At 36.8% G+C, this 11,932-nt stretch overlaps 1 protein-coding gene across 4 annotated transcripts; it reads left to right on the top strand.

Moving 5' to 3' along the window:
• The first annotated feature begins 1,464 nt into the window (after window positions 1-1,464).
• Window positions 1,465-10,495, top strand: LOC111840117 (torsin-1A-interacting protein 1-like). Of its 4 annotated transcripts, none has more exons than XM_023804609.2 (8): window positions 1,465-1,690; window positions 4,299-4,430; window positions 4,718-4,825; window positions 4,986-5,144; window positions 6,203-6,313; window positions 6,425-6,544; window positions 7,078-7,188; window positions 7,328-10,495. In XM_023804609.2, the coding sequence occupies exons 2-8, from the start codon at window positions 4,406-4,408 to the stop codon at window positions 8,101-8,103; spliced, it is 1,410 nt and encodes a 469-aa protein (XP_023660377.1). In that variant the 5' UTR covers window positions 1,465-1,690; window positions 4,299-4,405; the 3' UTR covers window positions 8,104-10,495. The 4 variants fall into 4 exon arrangements, with proteins under 4 accessions (XP_023660377.1, XP_023660376.1, XP_023660375.1 ...); XM_023804608.2 differs by lacking the exon at window positions 1,465-1,690 and adding an exon at window positions 3,845-4,192; XM_023804607.2 differs by lacking the exon at window positions 1,465-1,690 and adding an exon at window positions 3,846-4,192 and having other exon boundaries at window positions 4,296-4,430; window positions 7,081-7,188.
• The last annotated feature ends 1,437 nt before the right edge of the window (window positions 10,496-11,932 follow it).

Below are 11,932 nucleotides of genomic sequence, written 5' to 3'. Positions count from 1 at the left end.
AGTCAAGCCATCAACATACAATAAAATTTAAACATGACTTTAAATGCATAATAGAAATTGATTATACAAAAAAATACAGTGGGGTCAGTTCGGACGTAGCAGAGTTCGGACGTTGCACAGCTAAACAATATGCTAATTGTGGCCGTTAATGTTAAGTTAACATTATGCCAAGTCGTCACAAATAAAACAATGCATGGGAAACGGCTTTGGCGTGTTAGTTGCAGTGCACTATGCAACAAGCTATTGTAAACAAGCTAACGTTAACTAGATAAGTAATATTTTAATTGCTAATATAGCAGATTCATGGAAAATTACATCGGTAATCAGCATTTTTGCCGCAACAAATTTATGAATGAGTCTGCATCAACTACATTAAAGAGAATCGCTTTATTTAAAGTGAATAAAATACCCTACTTACTGGTGTTCAACATTAATTGAGCCACACCCCTGACTCGTGTGCGTGGAGTAGGCGATATGAACTGGGAAAGCAGGCAGTTGGCCAAACCACTGTGAGGAAGGGGAGGGGGAACTTAACTGTTTCTAAATGCATTTTTTGCGTTTGTCTTTTTTTCTACTTACAGAATTATTTTAGATATACATACATATATTTTTCACAATAGATAGCGCGATTTTTTTTTATATATATATATATTTTTTTGGGGGGGACAACCCTTGGATAGGGGGGGACATGTCCCCTCCGTCCCCCCGGGATTTACGCCCATGGGCGTAATCATCTGGGGTACCCTGAACTAAGTGAAGACAAAAGTGGAGCCTTTATCACAAAGCAGGATTTCTTGCTTAGCCGGATAACTTGTCGGATTTAAGGTACCCCAGTTTAAATGGATTTTATCTTCGTTCACTTATGTTTAGGCCAGGCTACCTTAAATTTGAATCGAAGTTATCTGGCTAAGCTAGAAAACTTGCTTCATAATACAGATACTAATAAAGCAGAATGCCATTGCAAATATCAGCAATTCAGTTGTTACTGTATAAATTCACATTCAAGATGTGTTATTTCCGACCTCTAAAAAATAATTGCACATATCTGTAATTACATTTTTACTAGTAAAACTGAATTTTGTATATCTGGACCTGGGTTCTTGACAAAAAAAATTAGGATATCTGCAATATGAAATTAATAGCCTAATAATAATAATAATAATAATTTTTACTATAGTTAGATGTAATTTTTACTAGTAAAATTTAAGTTATGCGAGTGGGTCCTATTAAAAGACAATTTGACTTGCCATATGCCTTTATTTAAAATGACTATTTTACTAGTAGGAATAGAGTTTTGGTCGTCTGTAAATTTCATTACGACTAGAAGAAATAAATTATTACACGGGGGAACAGATCGAATTCTTGATATCTAAAATGCAATTACAGATAGGAAAGGGGTGTGTTTAAAATGGCTTGCCATATGGGTAGCGAAATATCGTAAAGCTAGCAAGAATAAGCAAAAATAGCCTACTGAACCGAAAAAACATGGTAATGAAGTCGGGTTTGTCTCAAATTGAAGCTCTCACTCCAGGAAGCTGACCCACGTTGGCAACCCTGTATTTTGTAACGTCTGCAGTGATGGAAGACTACGGGACTGGATTTGACATAAGGTGGAGAAGTGGCCACTCTCACCTCCATTACGGGATTTCACCACAAGACGTCTGTTCCTGAGATCGCGGAAGCACAGAAGGTGAAACGTCACCTTCACTATATAAAACTGCAGCAGAAATACCTGATCCTTACAATCAATGTCAATGAGAAAGTATAGCATTTTTGTGTTATTAATTTCATTTAAGAAATTTTGGAGAAATTTAGGCTGGATTTGATTAAATACATATTGATATGGGAACAGTATTCCCCTTATGCAAACGAATCCTGTCAGATACCTCAAATCAAATATGCGAAAAGGTTTGCTGAGTTTTAATTAGAGCGCTCCAAGAGTGGAAATAGACCCTTATTTCACATAAGTGAAATGTATAAGCATAAAAATAAATGATTGTCCCATCTTCAAGCATGTTTAATTAGATGTTGAACAACTGATAACTCGAGGATCAGCAAAAAGTCAGTTAGAAATTAAACTTACTGCCTCAAGGTGAAATTAATTAGCCCATGGTATTTAACATAGGTCAGATGTACTTGCATAAACACAAATAATGGATTGTGTCAGCTTAAAATTGCACACAAAACCATTCAAGAAACTCCACTCGAATAAAAACATGTTCCGGATGTATCAAATAAGCATCAGCAAAAAGATTGCTGGGATTTTAACATACTGCCCCAAAGGCGAATTTATGTCTGATTTCACATAGGTGAAATGTATATACATAACACAAGTCTAAAGGATTGTGCCAGTTTTGGCCCTACTTACATTCTAATAACTCTCTTTGAAAATAAACAAGTGCCAGATATATCAAATAAGTGTCAGCAAAAAGTTTGCTGGGTTTTAAACATAGTGCCCCCCCCCCCCAAAGGCAAATTTAACCCTGATTTCACATAGGTCAAATGTATGTGCATAACACTAATATTAAAGATTGTCCCAGCTTCAAATCTACTTAAGCACATTAGAGTAGCTGTCCTTAAATAGAAATAAGTGCCAGACATGTCAAATAACCATAAGCAAAAGGTTTGCTGGCTATTTAATGTAAAAATAAATTTTGCTATAAAATATAATGTAAGTTTGAAACTGACACAATCCATTTTTTATGTTTATGCAAGTACATTTGACCTATACGTTAAACATCGTGGGATAATTTCCTCTTAGCCCTTGTGAAAAACTAGTGTACTAAATGTATTAACAGTGTGCTTTGATCACTAGAAGTGTAATAAAAATGCATTCTCTTTACACATATTTTTTTTTTATACACTGACATACTTCTGTGTACTTTTTGAAAATATATTTTGCATTTAAACATAAGTAGTACACTGAAGCACATTTGAATAAAAGTATGTCTGTAATCAAATACACTTTAGTACACTTTTTTAGGGATATAACACACTTAATAGACTTGAAAGTATATTTTTTTGTGCTAAATGTATTGTTTAAGTAAAGACATTAGTACACTATTTTTTTCACAAGGGAGGAACTATGGTAGAAACCCAGTAAACTTTTGCTGATGCTTATTTGATATATCTAGCACTTCAAGGAGAGTTATTAGAATGTATGTGAGTCTGACACTTTTTCTGTTCAAGCAAAGGAATTTTTAAGTAGTTTTGAAGCCGACACAATCTTTTGAATTTGTGTTATGCATGTATGTTTGATCTATTTCAGACATTTAGTGTTTGTGAGTTAGTGCTCTGCAATCAAAAAAAAAAATGATGAGTTATTTCAGAAATATAAGTCTGTTTTCTGTTGTTGTTCTGGAGTTTAGAATATTAATAAGTATTTGAACTTTTTAAAAAAATAATCTTATCACAATAGACCTTTATGAGGGCTGAGGAAAAGGTGGTGTTGTCTGATATATTGTTCCCATTTACCTTATTTACTTTTGTCAGACAACAAAATATGCTATAATAGGTTGTGCAGTTTTCCTACTTTTTCATTTTGGGGGTTTAACATTTATTTAAATTAAGGAAAATTGTAGGCCCTATAGGTAAAAAAAAACATTTATATGAAGTAAAAAAAAGGTAAATGTATACTTTTCTTTCTCTATTAATACATATACTTTTTCATAAAATTTATCATTAAATACGCCGGTGTCAGTGTAATATATCACAGGAATTTTGATCATTCCTGCATATAATATAATATAGTGCATCAATCGCGTAAGAACTTTTATTTTGACACCACTGCTGGGTGACGTCACGTCCTCTATATGCGGGCCGGAGTCATGTGATCTCTCATCGCCGTGTACAGAAAAGGCGGGGCGACGACTTGAGTGACTGCTACAGATGCGCGCAGTTACACCCGGAAGTGGGTGCAAAGTTTACAATTTTCACAATATTTAATGATAACTGTATTTGGAAGCAGTTTTTATAGTAGAAGGACATGCCATTTTAGCAGGTCGGCTAATTACGAGTTCTGTTCTGTGAAAAGCGTGTGAATCTTGAAACCGAAAGTTTTTAAAGTCAGTCCCCAGTTTCCGGGAGTAAAAGGTTTAGTTTTTAAATAATTCACTGTAAAAATTTTACAAATCAGGCCCGAATATGGCCCCCGAAACAAGAAGAAGAAAACGTATGTTTTCGTCAGATGACGGTTAGTAATGATTAATTTTACTTGATACCTTTAACAGGTTTTACCACGTGAGTAATATGTTATTTGTGCATGTATATAGTCTATTTTATTTATTTATTTCCAGCAGTTTCTACTGAAAACCCAAATACAGCAATAATAAAGAAAAGGGGGCGCACTACAAATAAGACCCCAAACAAGACGCTTGCAAAAGACTCTGATCAGGAAGATGTAGTAATGGATGACAGTGAAATTATCCAAGGTACTGTACTGTATTTTATGTGATAGCTGTCAGAAACGTTTTATTTTGACTAGCATTTATTTTATGTGGGGGAGGCATGGTGGCTCATTGGGTTGTGTTGGGTGACATTGCCAGGGCTGTCCCTGCTCTACATGAGGAGTTCCTCTCTGTGTTATGCAAGATTCAGTAAGACTTTACTTAAGGCCATGTTTGTAGTGATTTATAAACAGATTCATAATACATTATCATGCATTCATAAAGCATTTGCTTACCCCCCTCCCCCTCTCCCCCTCTCCCCTCCCCATCAGATTTTGATTCCAGCAAAGAGCATAAGAGGAGTGGCACTAGAAGAAGGATGCCAGATGTGGAAATGAACGGCTCAGAGGATCAAACGTACATCTCGCAGGCTGTTAAAGGTATGGTGCCGTGACAACAGAGGGTCAGCGAAATTACACGTTAGAGTGTTTTTTTAAATGATGGCGATCCATACTGTCATTATTCTGGACAAGCAGTAACCATGCAAATGATTGCACATGAATCTAGACATAAAGATTATGGGCATTTTTTTTTCCTTAGAGCCCCCTAACAAGGTAAGGAAGCTGTCTGTATCCGAGGACGGCGGGAGTCCGGATGACAGTGACACGATGGATATCCAAGAAGATGAGGAAAACCTCAATGAAGATGTGATACCAGAGAGAAGGTCACTTTTCAGAGCAGGTGATGAAAAGGAAAGAGGCAAGTAAATTTATTGTTGCAATATTGCAGGTAGTTGTTTATATAGGATTTATATGGTGCTTTATTTGGGATTTTGTTTTGTATTGTTAATTAAGGTATTGTTCAAATTTTATTATGCTTGTTTTTTCAGTTAGTTAGGTTCTGGATAGAGATTCCTTGATTATAGACATTGGAAATTTGTCAGATAGAATTTACAGTCACTGTAGATGGGTTTTTAAAAATTGAAATTAATAGGATATGAAAATATGTTTTTTAAAGTGGTTTCTAGTTGGGTTTAAACTATGGGGGACAATATAATATATATGTGTGTTTTTGTACGTTTTTATTAATAATGGCACTGTGTCCATTCACCGCCAGTGACTGTAAGCAAGACAGCTGGGCTACTGAACCTGAAGTGCTCTCACAAACGTTGACACATTAATTAAAATTCACCCATAAGGGAATATGGAAAACCAAGGGATGTTGCCTGCTTTTGTTGAAAGATATTAAAGCCGAAAGCTGAATATAAAGCTAACTGTACCCCAGTGCCATAAACCCGAACTCACTTTGGGGTATCCCTCTCTGGTATTCTCACTTTATGATGTATGTGGGGATATGCGGATCTGTGCTGAAATAATCCAGAAAGCAGGTTTGAGTTTAAACCTTAACTCTGCGGTAAAGTTAGCTTTATATGCAGTTTTCCAGCTCTAATATCTTTCAATATTTGTAATGTATTTCAGTATTTGTGTGTGCTTTTTAGGGTCTCCATAGATGGCAAACAACAAAATGACAACAAAAGTTCTAATGCGCTTATAGGTTACAGTGAGGCTTTAAAAAATCAAATGGATTAATTATAGTTAGATTGTGAATTTTTCACATCATGTTCAAACAAATGTTCGAATATCGGTTAAACAGTGACAGCCTGGATATATTTTCATAAAGCATGAGTAAACTTGATACTACCAGCAGATTATTATTTTTTGTGGCCCATACATGTGGGTGTTTGTGCTATTAATGATTTTTAGCTGAATGATCGCAGATACAGTATGAAGTTGTCACATTTTTACTTTGTGCTTTAGATCCCTGTGTAAAACACCTGCCTGCTAAAATCCCCGAATCCCGGATCCCTATTAAAATGCCCACTGATGAGCCGGAAAGGAGCCGATACAATTATACAAAAGCCAGAACAGGTATTTTGTGTTTCTTGCTGTTGCTTGTGGATAATTAAAGGGAGCTCTGTATCAAAACATATTTCACGTCTTATTCCATATTCTGTGCTGTATTCCACATTCTGCACCCAGATTTCACTCAAAGACCAGTGGCTTGTTCTCCTGGAACTGGTGTCCAATCACAGGAAAAGTACAGTGCTGCACTTCACTGTCAGAAGTCTCACAGGGATGTGACCTTAGACAACATAAAAGGTACTGTCATAAAGACAGTGATCTTGTTTCCTTCCATTTGGATTTTTGTTTGTGTTGTTAGTACTGTCATAAAGACAGTGATCTTGTTTCCTTCCATTTGGATTTTTGTTTGTGTTGTTAGTACTGTCATAAAGACAGTGATCTTGTTTCCTTCATTTTGGATTTTTGTTTGTGTTGTTAGTACTGTCATAAAGACAGTGATCTTGTTTCCTTCCATTTGGATTTTTGTTTATGTTGTTAGTACTGTCATAAAGACAGTGATCTTGGGGGTATTCGATGAAGGAGGATTTCTTGCTTAGCCAGATAACTTCTTGAATTTAAGGTAGTCTGGGCTAAATGGACTTTATTTTCTTTCCCTTACATTTAGCTCAGACTACCTTAAATCCGACAAGTTATCCAGCTAAGCAAGAAATCCTGTTTCGTGGCACAGCCCTCTTGTTTCCTTCCATTTGGATTTTTGTTTGTGTTGTGAGGATGAGAGTGTGGGTGTTTGTCTCTTCTAGTTATATAAATACTTATGTTTTTTTCTTAAGTAGACCAGTGGAATGCAAATTCGCTTCCTCATTTAGCAGTGTCCTATTCATCAAGAAACCAGGGAAAAAGGATTACCATCAAAAATCCAAATATTGAAGAAAGAACAGAAGGTACCAGTTTACCCTGAATAAGCACGTTTGCTTTATGCTGTGGCTGGCATTGCTTTCTGGGCAAAGTTGTCGTCTTTTGAAGTTGCATGTTTTTAACTTCATTTTCCTGTAGTGCTAATTAATTTCTCTCTCTAAACAGGATGGTCGAAGACGCTCTTGTCCACATTGGTTCTGGTCTTGCTCTGCTTCCTAGTGGTGTGCCTGCTCCTAGTGGGCAATAACACAGATATAGCGATTCCTCATGACAAGAACATGACAAAAGGCTTTGAAGCCCAGTTCATGGATTTAGAATCTCAATTCCCCAGCCAAAGGGCAGAACTGTGGAAGAAGAGTAAAATACTTCTGATGAGGAATCTCAAGACAATTCAAACCAAAGAGCCGTTCAGCATGATCTTGACGTCAGGACTCGGGGCCAAGAAGACGTTGCACTGTCTGGCCGTCTGCATAGCCACTGCCTTGTCTTCTGCCCTCAACGTGACTGTCGTGCAGATCGACGGGGCCAGCAAGGCCTTGCTAGACAGTAGCCAAGTAAAACTGGATATTGACAAGAAGCTGATGGAAGCTTTTACAGATGACAAGGGTGTGGCCGTCATTCAGCAGTTCGGGGAGCTCCCTCCAGGATCCACGCTCATCTTCTACAAGTACTGCGACCACGAAAATGCGGCTTTTAAGAACGCGTTCTTCATCTTCACCATCCTCTTGCCTGTGGAGGAGCTCGACCCGGAACTCACTCTTAAAGAAGTGGAGGAGACGGTTCAGGACCACATCGAGGGCAGGTTCCTCTCAAGTGGCCAGCCGGCCTCTTTCGATACAATTGATGCCGATAAATTAGGTGGGCTTTGGAGTCGGATCTCGCATTTAGTTCTACCTGTGGTGCCAGAGGCAGATACTGAGCAGAATGGGTGTCGCATTTAAAATTGAGCTGTGCCGCTTCCACCGCTATCTGCTGATATACACTGTAGGAGCCATAGGTAATGAAGAGCCTCTCTATAATGTTAGAGCTGTATGTCAGGTGCTAGAGACAGTCTGAGTGTGATTGTTCATTTTTCCAACAGTGTTCTTAATTAATTATCCTTAATTCTGTTGCACTCTACATATTACGGCTTGCATAACCACATCAAATTAAATGGACTTGTTGATGAACTTCTGATTTTAAATGATTTCGGTTGTCTAGTAACTGATGGCTTGAATCTAAATTTTGAAATGAATTCTGATAGTTTATTAGCACAGCTCTAGAGTACTTAATTATCATAATTGCATAAATATTGATAAACCTGTTTATGTCTTTTTTACGTTCATCTAAAGGGCTAAATTAAAAAAAATAACTCAGGGAGCTTTTTCATTGTATGTGCCTTATAACAGGCATGTGAGCCTGCATTGTGCCTAGACAGATACTCTCTCAAAGTTAATAAAGGGTTTGTTTTTGTCAAAAGGCAGCAGAAAGCAGGCTGCAGGGACCAGGAGTGTGATGCCCTGGTTAATAAATTACTGGAATTTGTGGGAACACCCACGTGTTATGCTGTAGTGAAAGATTCTTCAAGAGCTAAGCTGGAAGCAACACAGAAAGCCTGAATTTAGCATACATTTCCAAAACCAGCAATGTAATGAATTAATATGAAATGCATTTATGTTTGTAAGAGAGGTATTGCGGGCTGTTTGGAGGCTCAGATTGTCGTATTATGTCTTTGTACCTCCTCTGTGATGTTGGTTTCAAATCTGCTGCCCTGCAATGAACCTGCATGCTATCTATGTGGTACTATACCTTGTTTCTCACTGTGGATAGACTAAAACGTTCTTGCAAATTATAATCACAACGAGTACTTAAACAAAGCTGATTTCCCTGCTGAACACTATTGACAGACAGACATCTGCTTAAGGTTCAGTCATAGTGACAGCAGGTGAAAATGTAATGTCCTATAAAGATGATGATGTATGCTACTGTGAGATGTGTAATTTGATGGGTAATTTCAGGATAAATTCATGGAATATTTTTTATGATTGTTGCTTAAAGACAAGATTCAGCTCTTAATACATTCAGCTCTTTTCAGGGGGAAAATGTTAGATTTTAATGAAGCTGGTAGGAAACTATGATTGCATTGTTACATGATAGAAGTGATTTTCAACTAGGTGTTGGGTGATCTTCCCTGAAAAATCATATCATGATTTTTTTAACACACAATTACGATCCACAATTGAGCTATTGGCATAGCGGAGGAGGAAGTCTGATATGGATTGGGTTGTGACACACATTAATATTTAAACTGTCTATGTTCTATGTGAAGTTTAGAAGTATTTGTAGTAGGACATAAGATGTGTACAATTTACATGAACAGTAGATTGTGGACATCCTCAAGATCAATCGCCATATAAAATCTGCGTACCCACCCCTATTTTCAACCTTAGATTGCACTGATTATTATAATATGTTCAAATATTGTATAATCCATCTGTTGTATAATGTTGTGTAATTGAACTGCATTGATTTGTGCACAGCATAAATATTGTTCTTGAATTTTGTTTTTAATTGTTGATTTAGCTTTTGAAGTCACATTCTCCCATTCTTTGTGATTAAATATGTTCTATATTCTTAGTTGGACTGATTTAATCAGAGTGAAGAACAATGATTGTCAGCTTCAGGTAAACAGTTATTTAATCAGGGAATAAGGGACAATATCTGCATATTTAACCACTATTTAATGACACCAACATATGGAATAGTTTTCCTTCATATTAAAAAAGGTGGAAACATTTAAAAGGTAGAGGAAACGCTTAAACGTAAAATTATTTTGAAATGTACCAATTGTAAAAACAAAAATGTGAATGCTGAGTTTAAGTGCAGCCACAGATTTTCTTTTGGGGAAAAAAAAAATCTGTTTTAGTGAAGAACACATTTTATAGATGCACTGATGTGACTGGATGTGCCAGATTTTAAAATTGTGAGTGCAGCTAGTTTTAAAATACCAAATGTCTCTTTATACTTTACTATTTGTTTTGTAAGAAAAAGTATTTGTGTTGTATCTAGCTGTGTGTGTTCTGGTGTCGTTTTTGTGTACAGTTAAAGTTTTCAGTGAATATTTACCTTGAATTTCAGAAAAAGACTTCATGTTGAAAACTGTATTGAACCGTGTTAATGTGATTTTAAGTGTGTTAGGTCAAAAACATGCTTCTGGTAAGACTGTTATATTCAAACATTTTTGCAATACTCAGTTGTCTCTGAAAAATAATGCTGTCATTGATTGCTGTTTTAAACTATTTTACATCTCAGTGTGCTTTTGACATCTTGAATAAAGAGGGCATTTATCTTTTTTTATGTCTCATGTGGTCCTATCCAGGCTGTTGCCCTATGTTGTGTTGCCTTGGTATGTTTGATATCCCTACAGTTAAAATGGTAACTTTATCAAGCATTTTGTTTATATTCAATACAACAACAACCATATAGCATAGCCTAGCAAGTAGTACATGTAGATCAAGGTTCCCCGATTATGGTGCTGGAGGGCAAGTTTACAACAGACTTTGCAGATTTCCCTGCTTAGACACAGCTACCTAACCTGGTAAGTAGCTGACTAAGACGTGTTTGAGCAGGGAAATCTGCAAACTCTGCTGGATTCTGGCTCTTCAGGACTGCAATTGCGGAAACCTGATTCTAAACCTTCAGTAATCAGGTAAGTTTTGAGATGGGGGAAAAAAAAAGCAAGTGCTTTGTAATAGTTTTATAAAAGGTTACTTCCCACATCATATTTGCTCTAACATTAAATCAATAAATACGTCTCACTCTATTATTTGAAGTTGGATGCCAACTTCAATACAAGGTTTGCTTCTTCATCAGCTTCTTATTCGGCAGACCCATGCCACTTAAATAAGGGATGCTGTTTTGAAGAAATCCCCAAATGATGACAAATTATCTTGTTAATGTCAGTATGTCTGTTATACAGCTCAATATAATGTGAAACAGCAACTGTTACACTTTATCCTGACTTTGCAGACATTTTACTGTATGATTTCTTAAATAATGCCCTCCGAAATTGGTACTTCTTCATTAAGACTTTTTAGAAAACAATGCATGTTCTGGCATTTTGTTATTATCGCAACTGCAGTACTTCACAATTTTCTCAAACAGCATGGCTGGCCAGACCCTGATACTGAAGATGATGACATTGCCATGGCGGAGCTAGCCAATGACAGGAATGGACTTGCTTACAGAGATGCTTTTGCTTTGCGGCACTTCTCCTAACAAGTGTCTCTTGAGTGATACATAAATGATTGGCATGGTTTGGTAAGAAAACTTCAGAATTTTGGTTCTAAAGAAAATGGCACTGCTGCCACTTCATTTCTTTCACCATGTCTTTCATGGAAAACTCAAGATAAAGAACTTGACATGTTCTTTTTAAATATTGTAATTTATGCTCATGGAATTCTATGGCACGTTTCTTATGAATGGTCAGCCTTTTCCCTCTTGGCCTGCTGCCTGGATTAGGGACTGCTGGTTGCTGTTGATGCTGGATACTGCTGGCTGATGCATGCAGGTGCTGCTGGATTTGTTGTTGTCGACTGAACTTACTGACTGTGCCCCCCACTATCTGGGTGAAGATCAGGTCATCGTTGTATAGAAAAACATCTTGGATTACATTTGAGTTCAAGAGCTGAGGTCATTACACCATGTTTATTATGAGACCAAGACGTGACTCACGTTAAAGTATATTGGGTGGGATAGCACATGGTGAATGAGATGTGTCCTACTATAGAG

The sequence above is a fragment of the Paramormyrops kingsleyae genome, chromosome 15 (assembly GCF_048594095.1).
Source record: "Paramormyrops kingsleyae isolate MSU_618 chromosome 15, PKINGS_0.4, whole genome shotgun sequence".
NCBI lineage: Eukaryota > Metazoa > Chordata > Actinopteri > Osteoglossiformes > Mormyridae > Paramormyrops > Paramormyrops kingsleyae.
Note: the sequence above shows the minus strand (reverse complement) of the source record. Positions and strands in the feature narration are given on the sequence as shown.

Bases quoted from the DNA above. Each gene is read 5' to 3' on its own strand.
- LOC111840117 (XM_023804606.2), top strand. From the start codon at position 4,144: ATGGCCCCCGAAACAAGAAGAAGAAAACGTATGTTTTCGTCAGATGAC. The intron at 4,826-4,985 runs GTATGGTGCCGT...TTTTTTCCTTAG, and splicing joins CATCTCGCAGGCTGTTAAAG to AGCCCCCTAACAAGGTAAGG. The intron at 6,314-6,424 runs GTATTTTGTGTT...TTCTGCACCCAG, and splicing joins TTATACAAAAGCCAGAACAG to ATTTCACTCAAAGACCAGTG.